General features: G+C 33.4%; 2 protein-coding genes across 7 annotated transcripts; one reads left to right on the top strand and one right to left on the bottom strand.

Annotated features, from left to right (window-relative positions):
* Positions 1-257: 257 nt before the first annotated feature.
* LOC102627617 (uncharacterized) lies at positions 258-7,263 on the bottom strand. 2 transcript variants are annotated; one of them, XM_052435106.1, is made up of 9 exons: positions 6,763-7,263; positions 5,266-5,987; positions 4,327-4,422; positions 4,162-4,245; positions 3,401-3,635; positions 3,139-3,299; positions 1,092-1,370; positions 844-1,007; positions 258-654 (listed from the first exon to the last, which is right to left on the bottom strand). In XM_052435106.1, exons 1-8 carry the CDS (start codon positions 7,136-7,138, stop codon positions 951-953), a joined length of 2,010 nt encoding a protein of 669 aa, XP_052291066.1. In that variant the 5' UTR covers positions 7,139-7,263; the 3' UTR covers positions 258-654; positions 844-950. The 2 variants fall into 2 exon arrangements, with proteins under 2 accessions (XP_052291066.1, XP_024950857.1); XM_025095089.2 differs by having other exon boundaries at positions 5,266-5,985; positions 6,526-7,262.
* A 5,292-nt stretch (positions 7,264-12,555) lies between these two features.
* LOC102626761 (zinc finger CCCH domain-containing protein 56) lies at positions 12,556-16,107 on the top strand. 5 transcript variants are annotated; one of them, XM_025095199.2, is made up of 4 exons: positions 12,582-12,713; positions 13,278-13,311; positions 13,545-13,657; positions 13,778-16,107. In XM_025095199.2, exons 3-4 carry the CDS (start codon positions 13,570-13,572, stop codon positions 15,706-15,708), a joined length of 2,019 nt encoding a protein of 672 aa, XP_024950967.1. In that variant the 5' UTR covers positions 12,582-12,713; positions 13,278-13,311; positions 13,545-13,569; the 3' UTR covers positions 15,709-16,107. The 5 variants fall into 5 exon arrangements, with proteins under 5 accessions (XP_006470613.1, XP_006470610.1, XP_024950967.1 ...); XM_006470550.4 differs by lacking the exon at positions 13,278-13,311 and having other exon boundaries at positions 12,556-12,713; XM_006470549.4 differs by having other exon boundaries at positions 13,545-16,107.
* The last annotated feature ends 1,752 nt before the right edge of the window (positions 16,108-17,859 follow it).

Below are 17,859 nucleotides of genomic sequence, written 5' to 3'. Positions count from 1 at the left end.
TATGTAGTGTTCACTGATTCATACTCAGCCATTCAGGGCAAATAATTCCCAGAACAATCAGATCAGTTATTGGCTAAGTTTTCAAGCCTTTTTTTGTCTCTTCGATCACTGACAAACTTAACGGTTTAGGAGTTTCCATTTAGCAAGAACACAGCCATAGTAGTGCAACACTAGAACTGCCCAAGTTTGGGCATAAAATTAGTTCATTCCTCCAAACACAATAACAAAGAACATATCCTTGATTCAACGTTCAAAAAGATACAAATCCTGAGCCATATATATTTTGACCACGTAAAAAATAAAATAATAGATAACAATATTGTAACATTTTGTGTACATAGTACCGAACAAACAAAGCTTCTACATAAGCTATTGAAACAGCAACATGCTAACATTTAGGTTTTTACGCTAGAAATTTCTCGCTCAAAATTACAGAAAATGGATGCAGATTTGAAATGCAATATACAAGTTACATGGTACAACATTACAGTTCTATATCAATACAATGATCTGATACATACAAAAAATTGGACATAAATATGTATGTATCAAGGTATTAAGATTTACAAATAAAACCTTGCTGGAGGGATCTACAACATGAGAAAGCTCTCCTACTGCTCTGACTGTCAAAAACTGCAAGCAAGATGTTGAGGCCTGCAGAAAGAGGAACAACAACAACGCAGAGAGAGAAATTTATTCACAAGATCACCGGTGCATTCGAAGCATACTCAAGCAAATGAAGGCACAACAAGAAAAGCCCTCATTTTGACTGTTGCAATACCAAATTAGTACTCTAATTCTATAACCGTAACTGAAGCTGACAAGAACTTAACCAACACATACCTTGTTGTTGGAAGCCGCCGGTGAAAAGATGCACAGTATCTTACAAATAAGGTGAAACCCACAACTGAGAAACTGCATTGGTATCACTTCACTAGGAAAATCGAGGATCATACCAAGCTATCATCAAAACTATTAAATTGTTCTAGCGCTGTTTTAACACGAAGCTGCACCAAAGAAAATCTAGATGTCATTAAGCAGACCATCAAAACAACTATAAGAAATCCAGATAGAGATGAAAAATAAATGACCTTGACATCCAAGCAGGGATCGTTCACCATATTCTTGACGTGAGAAACTATGCCAGCATCATGTAGTTTCACAAGCCTGCCAGATGAACCTGGACTTGATGAACATGTGAGATTTAATACAGCCCAGACAGCAGCTGTACGTAAGCGGCTGTCATTACTCTGTAGAAACTTAATTATACAAGACTGGGCCTTATTCTCTGCACGCAGAAGGAGTTGGTCCATTACTGCTTCCTTATGAGACTCTTTCCCAGTCGCTACATTGCCGAGCACATACATTCCCTACATGACAAGGATTTCGGGTATCATATGTTAGGTACGAAGGAAAAATGCAGCCACACCCTGTTACCACACATGGTCCAAATAAGACATTCAAGTTACTTCAAAGAAAAACCAACACAGTTACTCGTGCCCTTTAAAGCACCCTGGTTACAAATTGACACAACCGACAAAATTAGATAAGAAAATGGTCAATTTCCAGAAGCACACCTGTGCTAGTATGTACTAAGAGTCTAAAACACAAGTTACTAAATCAAAATTAATTTTAGTAATCACCAAAAGATATCTAATATTGATTTAAAATCTTGTTCACCTATGGTTCCCTCACAAATATCATCTTCCTCTCATTTCAGGGATGAATTTCATATGTACTCTACTAAGGTAACATAACCATACTAACATTACATGATAAATAACTTGTGCTAATTTTTTCTGCAAAGTATCGTAACACATGCTTAAATCACAGTGAAAAAACACAGGAATGAAATCATGTATCAAAATAAGCAATAGTGTCAACACTTTTATAACATAATAACATTCCAAACATGGCAATGCAACAATTAGCAAACTGTAATCAAACAAGAAAAACAACTATGTATAAACTTTCCAAACACACGATTTTAACAAACAAATAGGAAGTGTCTTCACAAATTCAACTAAATATATTAATTAGTTACTGGTTCTTTTATGTGTGCATATCAATAGATTCATCATTAGAACTCATGATGATATGAAATAGGCCACTGGCAGTTCCTTAATTATATTAGTAGAAAGCTACTATTGCCACGGTATAATAATAGTACTTAAAAAAAATATATGCAGCTCAATTTCCAGGAGACCTTCAACATGCACAAATTATGGCCACATTCTTCTAGATGAAAATAATGAAATAACTTTTCAGATATTAAAGTTCTAATCTAAATAGTTTCCTTAAATGGATCACATGAATACATCAAATCACAATTATTATTTCCATAGGTATATTATATTTTATAAAAACATATATATTTGTATAAGAGTCTCAGAGAATTTGTGTGGGACTTTCTCACAGACTGTGTGAGAGAACCTTTCAAAAATTTCATGTTCAACAAAATGGAAGTTTGAATTGTATATACTCAACTAATGCTATTAAGCCAAAAAGGAATTTTTTTTTTTTGTTTGGGGGCAAAATATTAAGACAAAACGGTAAACAAAGTATGTAATAAAAATAATAAAAATAATAATATAATTTTACAAGTTCTTCATATCACATGTTCACATTCCAAAAGCTTACTGCATTGTACTTTAATTAGTTACAACATTTATATTAAAAAAAATCATTGTATATATGAGTGTGATTTAAAGTGATTAGTTATTTGTACACGATATCCAATAAAAAACTTTTTAACCATAAATACTAAGTGGAGCAAGATTTTAACAAATGTGAAATGGTGACAGTACAATAAGCAAAAATAATAATTTATTCATCATAAATATATTTTAATGAATAACTAGAGGTAAAAAAATTCATCCAAATTTCTTCACATATTATTTTCCAAAAATAAAATAAAATAAAATAATAAATGAGTTGGTGAGGGTGCATGCCCCACTGGTCCACGTGTAGCTTCATTCAATGAGGTATTTATCAACACAATTATAAAAGACGTGTCATGTTATAGATTAGCATTAACATGTCGCAATTAAAATACACAATTCACCTCAACATTTCGATAGGATTCACTGGTTACAAAAATAATTTCCCAGACGTTCCTAACAAGAAAAAACTCCTAACCTGTATCTCAATTTCGGCTTTAGATGCAATCCGTAATTGTCTCCCCACAGCATCTAATATAATACCATCTTCAGCAAAGATATACTCAACAGAGTTTATACGTCCGTCAACAAGATTGCGAACAAGAGCCAAAGCTTGCTCTTGGACAGACGGTTCGGGATCTGCAGTGTAAAAGCAGTATTAAAAAATGGTTTTCAATTGTTTTTGGCATTACCATAGCTAAAAGAAATGAGGAAGGCCAGAAGCAAAATTAGGTCATTACCACAGATGAGACTTGCTAATAATGATGCTGTAAGCTCCATAAATATCTCTTCCTTGCACTTGTCCTCTGCTAGGAAAATCAAGTTCCTCAATGCCCGTAGAGCATTTAACCTGATAGTTGAATCCATTGATTTCGATAACTGAACAAGCAGCTTCACACCACCCAAACGTATAAAAGTTGACCGACGAGTCGTAAAGTCAACCACTATGTTGCTGATAGCACCAAGAGCTGCCACCTGGTAAATGGAGTATGAAGACTATTAACACAGTTATAATGCACTTTTCCCTCATTTCATCCATATAGTAACTTTCAAACCGTGTTTTCATAAAGATCAATACTATGAACACCAGAAACAAATTCAAGATCATAAAGTTGGCTGCCAATTCTCATGAGCTCTGATGTGAAAGAATTAATGTCTTCGTCAGTTTACACACAAATAATTATTTGCAACAATCAGAAAGAGTTCATATGTTTTGTTCTTTTTCACAGAAATCGGCATCGATGACCCCCGCAAATTGCATCCAGAGGCTAGAATGCATTTTGCTTCCCATCCAAACACCACACTCCGGGGCCAGTCAAAACTATTAGATATTGTCTGTCCCATTACTTTCTAAAAAACAATAAGAAAAATAGCACCAAACTCAGTAGGTTAAATTTATAGATGCCATTGCATGTACCCAAGTTATTTCAAAAAATCTATCAGGTTCATAGGCAAATTTTACAGTAAACTCTTCTAGAAAAGTAAATACAAAAGTGCTAACCTGGACAGCAGTAGAAGTGTCATCTAAAAGCCGAACCAAGGGAATAACAATTGTTTCATTCATAAAAGAACCTGCACTCAAATTCTGAATGAACTTTATCAGCAAGAATGTGTATCAAACTCAAATCTTTTTGGTACCACAAAGCTTAAGATATATAATGCAAACCTTGATTGATCGAGATACACTTCTTAAGCACATGCAAGCAGCACTACGTACATCAGAACTGTCATGAGCTAGTGCATCAACTACCAACTTCAATACCTATTTTCAAGGAGAATAACTGTGAATCAGTGAAGTTTTTAAGACAAGAATTTTGAAAGCTTACTAATTATATATTCTATTTGACTACATTTATTCAATTATAACAAAATCCCAGTACCTTTATATTTCAAGAAATTTAGCATAACATTGACCATTATAATTTTGTACTTTGTGCGGTACAACATTCAAAAGAAGTAAATTAACCACCCATTTTTCATGGATTGTAAAAATATGATTGACAATTATTCAAAAGCTTTAAAAAAAAAAAACCAAAGGAAAACCTATACGGGTAAAATGAGATTCAAGAAGAAGAACGAGCTATCAGGAAAAGCTCAAGAACATTTTTTTTTAATTTTTTGAGATTAAGATTAAGAAAAACTATGAGGAGAACGGAAGAGATCTTTACATTTGCCGACAATATATCTCTTACTGAAATCTATAAAAACCAAGTCCTCTTGACTTACCAAAAATATCAAGAAACTAAAAATTCAATCCAAGATCCTCTACCAGTAAAATGGATGGAGAAAAATGAAGTATCCAGAAAAGCTCTAGAGATAGAGGCCCAAAGAGAAGCTAGTAGACAGCAAAAGGAAAATAACAGAAAATCATAATATTTGGTGCCTATTCTAGGACAAGTAAGAATCAGGCAGCTTCGTGACTATTAGTTATACAATTAGACATATGAAACTCAATTCACCAATGCAGGTCTTATAGTGATGATGCTTTAAAAGAAATGACAAAATCACGCAAATACAAGCAAAGTTTTATAGAAAAGGAATAAATAAAACAGGAAAATTAGAAATGACAAAAATGCTAAAATAACACACGCACACCACGACAGACCTGCAATGACAAACATCTAGACCGACAACATTCCAACTTTGAGCACATGTCAGCCAATGCCAACAATATACCCTCAAAACGCCGGGGATGTAAGGAGCCTTTTTGCAAGTGGTTGTAAAGTTTATCAACGCCATTAACCTCAAATGCTAGTTTCTGCATATCTTCCTTTTCTGCTATTAAACTAGAAAAAGCAAAGGAAGCTTCATCCCCCACTCGACCAGGATCATCAAGAAGCTCAAGTAGATTATTTATCAGTTTGGTTTTGATTCCTACATCTTGCAGATAGCAAGGGGAAGCATTTCTTATGACAATCAAGCACAATGAAGCCAGCAATCTTGTCCGGGCAAACCTATCCTTTACTATTTCAATTATACAACTCAAAGTTCTTCCTGTGTCAGGTCCTACAAACTGTGAAACAACTTCAGGATTGTTTTTGAAAATTGTAGCTATAGACTCTAAACTAGCATCTCTCTGAATTAGAGAACCCCCCAGAAGGCTAGTAAGCCTCTTTAAAACTCCTGCATCAAACAACAACTTCTGCTCTAGACTTGTCTTACAAGAATGAGAAATAATACTTGCACCAAGCCCGCTAACATTTTCACTTTCATTATTCAGCAACGAAAGAAGAAACTCCATATTTTCCTCTTGAAGGAAATCATACTTTGGAGCCATTTTTGATTGATAAATCATCTTAAGGGAACGAGCACCAGCATCCACCACCTGGAGAACCAAAAAAACCCATAAGAGTCACATACACAAAAAGTTACACGAAACAGGGTCAGTTCTGTGAACACCGCAAGTGCAAAACAAAAATATTTCCCACTTAACACATAACACAAATCTCTTTGAGTATTCAATACATTACAGTGAGACCAATTCTACATAGCTCTGACAGTTTCTCTTCCTATAGCTTGATGAATGTTATCAACCTTGGGAATTTTAGGAGAACAACATTGTAACACAATGGTCTGATGAGCATGATATTAGATGAATGAAGACCGCCTATCAAGGATATTATAGCACACAAACATCCTATCTACTAAAGGTAGTACGATCCAACAATAATCTTCACATTCAAACTCAATACACACGTCAGGAAATCCCTTGGTAATTAAAATAACAATAGTAATAATTGAAGAGCATAAATTATCTCCTCTTTCATCATCCTTTTTCCTAGCTTTCATCAAAATGCAGAAATATAATCCCCATTTGGGATATTACTAAAACTGGAGGAACTAAATATGTCCAAAAGACCATCACCTCCATATATGATTTAAGCAACGGCATCTCCTCCACCAAGCAACCTCTTTGAATCAATATGTCGCTAAAATTGCCAATTTTAAAACTAGATCATTGATTATTGGTCAATGTGGTGCATAATTACTGTGAGTTCAAGGAAACTAAAATAATTCAAAAGTTTAAAACTTGCGATAATTTGAATTTAAAAGTTATGCAATAGTCAAGCGAAAAAAAGATCAAAGATATGAAATTTTAACTTTTCATCAGTATAAGAAAGGAGCCGCGACAAATTAGGAAACGCGCCGGCGTCCAGCACGGCTCGGACGCCGGCTTCGAAGCCGCAAGCGAAGCTGCCAAGCACTGCAGCTGACTGCACAATAATATCCTTAACAATCCTATCATTCTCATCATTATCAGCGACATCAACGGCCGATACGGCGTCGGACAGGATTCCGGCGACGGCGGGAACGGCTCCGAGTTTGAGGAACGAGAGCTTCTTCGTCCGGTTGCCGATGATTTGGTTCTTGAGTTCTCGTAGAGCCTTGAGCTTGACGTCGCGCTCGCCGGAGGTGAGGCGGAGAAGGATGTTGTTGCCGACGGTGGTGCAGACGGCGGAGGCGGTGGTGGTCGGCATGGTAGTCAACGGCGGCGAGCTCCAGGAAGGTGAGGTGGTTGTCCGATAGAGAGAGAAAAGGAAGGGGAGCTAGAGAGAGAGAGAGAGAGAGAGAGAGAGAGGTGAATTTGTGATAAATAATTAATTTTGTAATAAACAAGGGAATCAATTAATTGAATGACTAATTATTATTTTTTGGTCAGATTCATTTATTTGTGTACTCTCTTTTTTTTTTCTTTTTTCTCTTGCCTTGCTAAAAAAAATTAAAAATACTTATTTCTAAAACAATAATACATTTTTTATTTTCATATATGGATTAAAAATTTAATTTTAATTCTTCAAAAATATATTGCCACATCTCTTTGCTTTGCATGTAAAAATATTTGATTGATCCAATTGTAATGTCGCATCAATTTATTTTAGAAATCCAAATTAATCTCAACCTGAATTTAAAAAAAAAAAAAACCCAAAACAAACCAATCCAAAATTAGATCAATTTGTTAGTTCAGCTTTTAAGTTGGATTTGGTTCGAGTTGATTTTTGTGAGTTTACACATATTTTAAAGTAATTTTAATTGAATATGGAATTAATTGTGTAAATTTATAAACTTGAGTAACTCATATTAGTGGGTGTTTATAAGTTATGATCGATATTTTTCATGGGAGCATTACACAAAGATGTTCCACCGTTTTATTATTATTATTATTATGCCTAATAAGATGTCTAAATATTGCTTAAAAGTAGAGTGCCTACATAAGTTTCATTTCTAATGTCATGATTTGTTTTATATAATACAATAAAACAAAACTTTAGAAAGTTTTGGTGTTCTTAATTTCCCACCATAGCTCATTCATGGATTTTTTTTCTCTTGCTAATTTATGACCTTCTATGATGCTACATCATCCATTAATTCTCTTTCTTTCTTAATTTTAACTTCAATTTATTTCAATGAGAATATTTGAAAAGTTGTTATGGCATGGGGGATGATTTTGATTTTCATCTTCAAGATGCAACTCTAGAACTGGTTACGAGTAAATCTCTCATATAATCAAATACTAAGCACATGCTACTATATTATTCATGAAATTATGTTGTTAAGACCTTTACCATCATTTGCTTCATTTGTTATTTTAAATTTTACATTACAATTTATCGAGATTTATTTTAATTAAAAGAGAGAGAGAGAGAGAATTTAAAAGACACCGTAATATCCAAATCTTATTCACGCATTTAGATTTATAAAAGCTTCTAACAAGTGAGTAGTGACTCAACCTTGCAAGGGGATTGGGTAAGATAAAGTTGGGTTCTTGATATCTTTTTATACTAAATTCAAAAAGTAACCTTTAGTGCGGTACAAGCTTTATGTGAGTTAGGTCTACCACTTTTGGAATCCTAAAGTTTTTTTTTTTTCACGAGACACTAGTTTACTTTTTAATTATTAGGGATGGTAAAAATTCTCACGAAAAAGGGTACATTCGGAGATTTTTTCCATTTAAGGAGGATATGGGGATAATTTCATACTCAATTTTTTATTCGAAAAAGAGACGGGGAAATTTTTTTTTTCAATTTCTTATTAGGGGAGGGAACGGGAATGAGGTGGAATCCTCACCCCCTACCAATTTCCCCATTTTAATTTTTAATTTAATTTTTATTTTTAAAATTACTAGTAAATAAATTATAAAATTTGAATTATAAAATTATAAGTATTGGTAAAAATAAAAAATATCAAAATATTTATATTATTAAACTTTTAGGCCTAATTAACTAATTAAAATCCTAAATAAAAATTTAGGACATTAAAAAGACCGGATAGATTCTATTAGCCCAAAACATTTGTTTTAATTTTAATATTCATTGAATATTTTAAACTTAAATCTATTTTTTATTTATCTTAAATCTATTTTTTATTTATTTTTAGATGTTATAATTGCCCACAACAAATCACAATTTTAATATCTAATCTAATCTAATATTTGCTCTTGATTTGCTTCGACTTAATTATTGTGTTGTAAAGGGAATAGTCCACATTTATAAAGTGCCCACGCCACCATTGAAAAATTAATTTCGAATCTAAATTTGATTTTATTTGTAACAATTTTGTATTAGGCTATTAATTTGTTCGTGATAGTTTGTATCTCTTGCATGCTGCGTTCCTTACTAATTTAATGTAAGTGACTTTTGTAATGGATATTAATATAAGATATATTTCAAACTTTACTTTTATTTGAATTTTTTATTTTAATATGATTAACTCAAAATCGAAAACAAAAAAAATGTATTAGTTATTCGGGGATTGGGGACCCTCGAGGATTCCCTGTTATTATTCGGGGAGGGGATGAAGATTCTCTTAAATAATTTTAACGGGGATGGGGAGGGGACGGGGACATACGCAAAATATTGGGGATGGGTACGGGGAGATTGGTCCCCTCCCCTCCCCTCCCCATTGCCATCCCTACTACTTACATTCTTTAGTATTTCATATACGCCTACCCTACTTATATTTCCTAAAAGAGAATACTACTTTCACTCAGTTATTTTATAATTGAGGAAATATATTCGATTATTTCATAACGGAAGAAAGATATTTGAGAGATGCTTACTCCACTCACATTTAATAAAAGAGAAAATTATTTCTACTCATTTATTTTATAATTCAGGAAAAAAAAATTAAACCCTTATAATTACTTTTATGGGGTTCGAGTAAGTATTCTCTTACTAAGCCAAAGGCATATTGATTTAAAATTTTAAAGTTAGATTTCTTTATTTTGCTTTAAACATAAAATTGAACTATTTTACCAACGAGGTGTTGGTTCAGCTGGCGCCGGCCGAACCCCTTAGATGACTCGATTGGGTTTGCTCTCTAGTTCGAGTCCCCTGGGAGTCGCCCTCGTTGGGAGGGCTTTTTTAGCACCCAGCCCGAATTTGGAGTAGTCGGGGCCTAATGTGGTCTCCGGACACCAGATAGTTAAAAACCAAAAAAAAAAATTGAACTATTTTATTCCAAATTTCAAAGAGTTTTGTTGTGTAATTCAAAATAGACTCAATTATGCATATTAAAAATGAAATTCGATTATAAGGGCTTTATATGCCTTTGATTAAAAGAACCCTAGAGGGGACTTCATCTTTTTACATTCGTAGGGATCCCCCCCCAAAAAAAAAAATGATGGTCAAATGGGTTACGTCTTATGACAGCCCTTAAAAAATGTTCTTTTTATACCAAAAAACTCTATTTAGTTGTAGGTGTCAGGTGAGGTGAAAGAAAAGGACATTGAACTCCATGCCTTTTTACATTGTTAGGTTGGCTATAAATAGAATAGTGGAATTTACTTTTTATGGAAATTGAAATTCCGTAAAATTAAGGGTGGATTCTTCACTAAAAGTAAGAATTCAAATTCCTCATCCACTAGATATCAAAACTTCCAAATATAACGTTTTTCTTATAATTTACTAAAACTTCTAAATAGAACCTTTTTTATAATTTACTACTAATTATTTATTGTTATTGATTAATTATCATTTTTAATTTTTTGCAAGTAATATTATAACTTAAAATTTTGAAAAAAGAAAAAAAAAATAGAAATATAACAACAATGCTAGTAGTCGCTTAGCTGCACCAGTCCACCACATCAATATTGTTTGAGACGCCACCGTCGGCATCATCAGATTCGTCGTAAGCCGATCTACATCATGGTGCTATCGATGACCTTAGAACAAAGTGATTATTTATTCAAAATCCACCTCAAAATATTGAGATTCATCCAGAGGTGACTTTAAATATAGGCGAATAAAGTAAATCGCCTAAGGTCCCAAATTTTAGGAAGACCTCATATTTTGAGTATTTCATTAATAATTCTCTAATTAATAAAGATTTTTAAAAAAAATTATGCATGGTCGTAAAACCTATTAGACATCTCTCTAGTTAATAATTAGCTTATAATTAAAAATTTTTTATTAAAAAATCTATATTTGGTCATCTTATTGTTAAATAGATATAATTAATAATATTATCTAACCATTAATTCATTCATTATTAGTTTTTCCACGAAAAATAAATAAATTTTTTACCTTTTCAATTTTTCAAAAAAAACTTAATTATTTAAAATTAGAATTTTTTATTTTGAACATTCCTTATAATTTCTATTAAGAATCTTATAGTCTTAAAATCATAGATGATTTTTTTTTTTACTTTCTTCTCTACAAATAAAATCATTTCATGCATTATTTCATTCAAAAAAGTAAAAAATTAGTTTCTTGAAATACAAAGTCCATGTTCATTATCCGATTATCAATTCATTATCTCAACTTTCTATGTACTACTATTCTAAATATTCTATTTGAAAATAATATTGTTCTTATTTATCTATTTGTTTATTTTTATATAAGTTCTAAAGGAAGTAAATTTTAGATTTTGTTTTCAAATTTTTTTAAGATTTTCTTGATTATTTATTGAAATTAAAGAATGAAAGATGAAATGAATTATGAGCTCTTTTATTTTATTTTATTTTTTAGTATTGAAGTTGCTCAATAAAAAGAGACTTATAAAATAAATTCGCCTAAAGCCCCCACATACTTTAGAGCCGACCCTGGATTCATCTCAATTGCATAATTCCCGGCCAATTAAGAAATTAACATGCAAAACTATTGCAATGGATTGACAGACCTATAAATTTTGATCAAAATAATGCTACTCAACTGCTGAAAGTTGGTTATGTTATAGCGATGGTGGCAGTTCCGGCAGTGACTATGGTGTCTTCTCCGACGACCAGTTTTAATATTTTTATTTTAAATGTTAATTTCAATTTAAAGAAATAATAAAATTTATTAATAAATTACTTTGTGTTAAAAAATAAATTAAAATAATATTATTTAGTTAAATGTTAAAAACTAATAATGAATATTGGAAGTCTAACACCAAAGATTAAAATTTTCTAAATAAAAAATTTGTAATTTTTTTTGAGTTAGAATTTTATAGTAAACCAAATAATGCAAATTGAATTTCCCTTTCTTCTTTTCTATTTTCTTCTCTTTTCATTTATTTTTCTCCCCTTTCGCCGCCAGTTATTTCTTCAAACCAAACGCCACCTAAAACGAAAAGAATCATACTAATCTAGCACTAATTTTTCTTCAATCTAGTATTTTTTAGAAAAAAAGAAATTTAAATAATAATTCTAACATATTTTTTCATTCTTTTTTAATTTAAAAAAAAAACTTTTATATTTGACTGAATTTGAACTTTGACCAGTACCCGAAGTCCGCTCCCCCAAAGGCTCCGATTCTCAGATCCCAAAAATCTAGTGCCCCACCCACCCGAAAAACGCGCCCGCCTTCTTTTTCATCTTCTACCGTTTTATCCGGTCACTAACCCCACTTTCACTCACCTACTCCACCTTCTTTCTCACCTTCTTCTCCGGTCACCCACCTCTCTCAACCAAATATTTTAAAACCCTCTCATTTCAGTCCAAATTTCAAATTCATTTGAATGCAAGAAGCGAAACAAAAGTTCACCTCTCAAAATTTCAATTTCAATTTTTCAAAAACATACCCAAAATGTGTTCTTGGTGGATTTTGCTATAAATGATCGCACTCTCCTGATTCTGTAAGCTTTCATTTAAATTTGATTTGAATTTTTGTTTTTTAATTTAATTTGCTAAGATGGAATGTACTTACCTCTGTTAATTAAATTTTATTATTTTTTGTTATTTTTGTGTCAGCGGTTGGTATGTTAGTGTGATGTGAACTGTTTGATGAAATTAGATTTTAGTTGATCAAAAATGGATAAAAAAATATTTATGATTTGATTTTCCGTTGGTTTGGTGAGAAAACGTGTGACAAATTTTTTTTTTAAAAATTTTTACAAGATTTAGTAACTTAAACCAGTTGGTTTTGTTTCTGTTATATTCGAATTTCTTTATTTATTTTCTCTAAATTATCTTATTTGTTCTTGCTACTCTTTTATGTTTTTATTACCCAGATCAGAATAGGAAACTTAAAAAAAATATATATATATTCTTGGGCGATAATCATTGACTGTATATTATTTCCCGCATATATTGAGAGATTTTATTTCTTTCCCTTTTTGGATTTGCAGTGACACTTATTTTCTAAAAATATTTCTGAAATTCTAATCTTGATTGACTCCTTGTTTTGCTTTTTGACTAAGCAATCCGTACGCGTTGCTTGTCTGCAAATTCTTGGTGAGTTTTATGTTTATGTGTTTCGTAGTTGATTTATTTCAATGGGTAGCTTCATTTTGTTAAATAGATTGTTGGGTGTTTTTTGTTATGTTCCTTTATTATCTTTTGAGTGGGGGAATTGATGCTAAGGAATCATTATCATAATCGGATTTGTTTTTGGAATTCTGCATATTCTTCATGTGCTTGGTGTTGTAGATCAGTAGTTGACTATTTGTGGGATTTGTTCTTTTCAGATTGTTCTTTCAAAACTATTTAATCATGTGTGGTGGATCAGAGAAGTTGAGTTCTAAGGCTTTGGCTCCATCAGCCTCCCCACCAAGCAAGCCTTCTCTACAAAGAAATATGAGTAATCCAACTGAAACTATGAAATCTGATCATTCTTTCTCTCGTTTACTTGAACTTGCTGCTGATAATGATGTTGAGGGTTTTAAACAATGTATTTGTGACACATCTGCCATCTGTGAAGTTGGACTCTGGTATTCTTTTCAACGCTTGTCGAAAAAGATAGTTCTTCAGCATAGGACTCCGCTAATGGTTGCTGCTGAGTATGGAAGTGTAGATGTTGTTAAACTGATTCTGTCTTTGACCAAGGCTGATGTAAATCTCACTTGTGGCCTGGATAAAAGCACTGCTCTACACTGTGCTGCTTCTGGTGGATCTGTGAATGCTGTCGATGTTGTCAAGTTGCTTTTATTTGCTGGTGCTGATTCTAATCTTACTGATGCCCATGGGAATCGTCCATTTGATGTTATTGTTGTCCATCCAAATGTTCCTGATTCAAGGGTGTCCCTTGAAGACCTTTTGAAGAATGGTGGTTCAGTTAGTTTTGATGAACTGCAGGTTTCAAGTGTCGATTTGAGATCTAGTTCATCTCTTTCATCATCCTCGGATGATAGTTCTTTATCTTCTCTTACTTGCAAGTCTGATGATGTGCATGCTTTTGTTGCACCAGAGAAGAAAGAATACCCCATCGATCCATCTCTTCCTGACATCAAGGACAGCATATATGCATCTGATGAATTCCGCATGTATTCATTTAAGATCCGGCCATGTTCTCGAGCTTATTCCCATGATTGGACCGAGTGCCCTTTTGCTCATCCGGGTGAGAATGCAAGGAGAAGAGACCCTAGAAAGTTCCATTACAGTTGTATGCCGTGCCCAGATCATCGTAAGGGGGCATGCAGCCGTGGAGATATGTGTGAATATGCGCATGGAATTTTTGAGTCCTGGCTCCACCCAGCTCAGTATAGGACTAAACTCTGCAAAGATGGCACAAGTTGTATGCGTCGGGTGTGCTTCTTCGCTCATGCATTAGATGAACTACGACCACTTTATGCATCTACTGGATCTGGGATGCCATCACCGCAGTCAGCCACGGCCATGAATATGTTGCCTGGTTCCCCTTCAGCTGTTTCTGCCATGTTACCTTCTCCGTTTACTCCTCCAATGTCTCCCAGTAATGATATCTTATGCTTGTCCATGGCTTGGCCTCAGCAAAACATCCCGACTTTGCATCTTCCAAGCAGTAACCTTCAAGCAAGTCGATTGAGATCGTCGCTCAATGCAAGAGACATTCCAGTTGAGGATCTTGGCATGTTGCGGGATTTTGAAATGCAGAATCAGCTAATTAATGAGTTTTCTCACTCTCAGCCTCAGTTTGGTACTTCTTCTGGAGGAAATATGTCTGTTCGTTTGAACAGGCTAACACCCACAAAGCTTGATCAACTTTCCTATCCTGAGATCTCATCTCCTCAATATTCTGATCAGTTTGCTGCTTCAAATGTTTTTTCTCCTTCACATAAGTCAATGGTGCTCAATCAACTACAGCAGCAGCAGCAAAACATGTCATCTCCAATCAACACAAATGTGTTTTCTCCAATGAATGTTGATCATCCTCTCTTGCAAGCTTCATTTGGTATTTCTTCCCCCGGTAGAATGTCACCTCGGAAGATGGAGCCTATATCTCCAATGAGTCCTCGTGTATCCACTCTTACTCCACGTGAGAAGCTGCTGCAACAATTACACAGCCTCAGTTTACGTGAACATGGGCCTAGGCTCTCATGTGATCTCAAATCTGACAGTCCTATTGGTTCTGTGCTTAATTCCTGGTCAAAATTGGAATCCCCCAGCATGAAAATAGATTGGTCTATCCAGGCTGATGAACTGAATCACTTGCGTAGATCACATTCATTTGGTCGCAATGGAGAGGGGCTCGATGTTTCCACAGTTCAATCACATATGAGGGAAACTCCCTCAAAGATGAAAGAAACAACTCCAGCTCCACCTTCAAGCATGTCATTCCCTACAGAGGGTGCTAATTTAAACCCTCAGAGTGAATCCGGTGATCATTTAGGAGCATGGCTCGATCAGTTGCAGCTTGATCAGATTGTTGCTTAGCCAAGCAATCCATTTTTACAGCGGTATGACATAGTTAAAACTGAAATATTAATTTATTATTCGGTTAGTCTGTGATATGCAGTTAAGAAGATAATTGTAATAATACAAGCCAGAGGAAGACTAACTTCAAGAGTTATTTATTTATTTATTTATTTTCATTACGAAACAAGTCAGGAAGGAATGGCAAACTCCCTCTGTATTAGCAAACATTGATCCCAGTTTTGGGGATTTTTCGTGCTACACTTTCTGTAATCTAGGTCTCTTATTTTTTCTTCTATGAATCAGGGGGTTTGCTAATTGCTGTCCCCTTTTTCATTATTGATATTTATTGTTTAAACATTGTGAAAGATTGAATGTATTTGATTGTTATTCAATAATATTCTTTCAATATCTCAATAATTTTGTTATCCTCTCCTCTTTTGATATGCCTACTTGTTCCATTTTTAATGCTTTGGAATCTGTAGTGAGGTGGATCCCAATAAGTGGGTATGGTGGAAAGTTTCTTTCGATGCTTTCAAAATCTTTATTGAGAAGATGGGTTTGTGGGTGGCGAATGAATGAGAATGGGGGAGTGAGGAATTTATTTCTTTATCTTATGAAAATGAGATGTGATGTGGAATCAACTTTCTTATATGATATGGTGCTTTAAGGTATCATGCACCCAGATTTGATGCCAAACCCCACTAAATTTATTTATTTCCCTCTAGTTGTTGTGTCTTTACTGTAGTGGGGAATTCTTAAATTTTCATGTCACATGTGGGCCAAATTTCTCTATTACAAGGAGTTGATGTGATAATTTAGTGAAGGGTTGGCCCCTTTTTCAGGCATTTAGTGCGATTTCAAATGTTTATTCATTCATTGCTTTATTATGATTGTGAGATTGTTGTGTTTGGTCGCTGAGAAAATTCCAAAATAGTTCCATCTTATTGCATTTGAGAAATTTGACTCACTAATCTGGTATAGACTATGAAAATCGAATTTGCAGAATCTTGGGAGTGTGAAACTTTTCACCAAAGAGATTTATAGAATGCGGAAAATCTTACATTTTCTGTTGATGCAAAATTGCTGTGTACAGTTCGATATTTCTACCAGTGTTTATATGACTAACAGGTAGAAGGGAAAGATTCTACACCTAGGGTGAGAAATGTTTTTACTCAATGCCATTGACCCATTTAAGACGAAGAAGCTGTTATTAACTTGGCTATTGAATCTGTTTGGCTAAGCAGTTGTACGTTTAAAGTATTAATTTCAGACATGATCTAAAATTTGTGTGCTTGCTTTTTTTTTTTTAATTTATAGCTGATTTTTAAACTTTATATCTAAATAGAAAAAATAAGAATGAGAAAAGTGTAAATGAAAAATAAATATTATATTTTAAAAATATCTCTATAAAATATATTTATTTTCTAAATTATAAAATTTAATTTTTTTATTTGTAAGGAGATAAACATTAAATAATCATGTTTAAAAAGTTTTTTTATTCATAAAAATTAACAAAATACAACTTATATTCAGATATTATTTAAAAAAAAGCATGTCATTCACATATTCATTTAGATTTCAAAAAAAAATTCAGACTTTTTCAGATTTAAAACAAAATACTATCCAAATCTTCTCACATTTCATTGTCAATACACCTGCATTTGCCATAAAAATGAACAAGGGCGGCAATCCCAACTTGAACATCTTTAATCAAATTCCTATCTCAATTAAGCCAACCTCATGAGTACATAGCTTATGTTGGTGACCTGATTTATAAGTATAATCTGGAGCCTACATGGACAACCTCACTTACAACCTGAAGCTTATGTTGACGATCTAGTTTATAAATACAATCTGAAATTTATGCGAGTAACATAAAAATCCACTAATCCAATCTGGAAGTGAAGTAGTTTGACCTAGAAACTAGTTTGTCTAACCTAAGGATGTGCTATCTTGATATGAAAATTTTTTTGTTAGGACAACATGACCTATATTTTATGAAAGTTATGTACCATAATTTTTTAAATCGCCTTCAATTGACAACTAGGTCCAACTGCTCAAAAGAGTAGGCTAAAACCAAGGAGATAACCACCCACAACCAAGAGCCTACTTAAACTAAAGAGAGCATCAGAGAAAAGGGTTAGTAAAATTAACTAAAAAATTCTTTGA

Source organism: Citrus sinensis, chromosome 2, assembly GCF_022201045.2.
Source record: "Citrus sinensis cultivar Valencia sweet orange chromosome 2, DVS_A1.0, whole genome shotgun sequence".
Lineage (NCBI taxonomy): Eukaryota > Viridiplantae > Streptophyta > Magnoliopsida > Sapindales > Rutaceae > Citrus > Citrus sinensis.
The sequence above is the reverse complement of the archived record's forward strand: the minus strand, read 5'-3'. Positions and strand labels throughout refer to the sequence as shown.

Excerpts from the sequence above, each read along its gene's own strand:
- LOC102626761 (XM_006470547.4), top strand. The coding sequence starts at position 13,570 with ATGTGTGGTGGATCAGAGAAGTTGAGTTCTAAGGCTTTGGCTCCATCA.
- LOC102627617 (XM_052435106.1), bottom strand. The coding sequence starts at position 7,138 with ATGCCGACCACCACCGCCTCCGCCGTCTGCACCACCGTCGGCAACAAC. Across the intron at positions 3,636-4,161 it reads ACACTTCTACTGCTGTCCAG|GTGGCAGCTCTTGGTGCTAT; the intron begins GTTAGCACTTTT and ends TCCATTTACCAG. Across the intron at positions 3,300-3,400 it reads ATTAGCAAGTCTCATCTGTG|ATCCCGAACCGTCTGTCCAA; the intron begins GTAATGACCTAA and ends TTTACACTGCAG.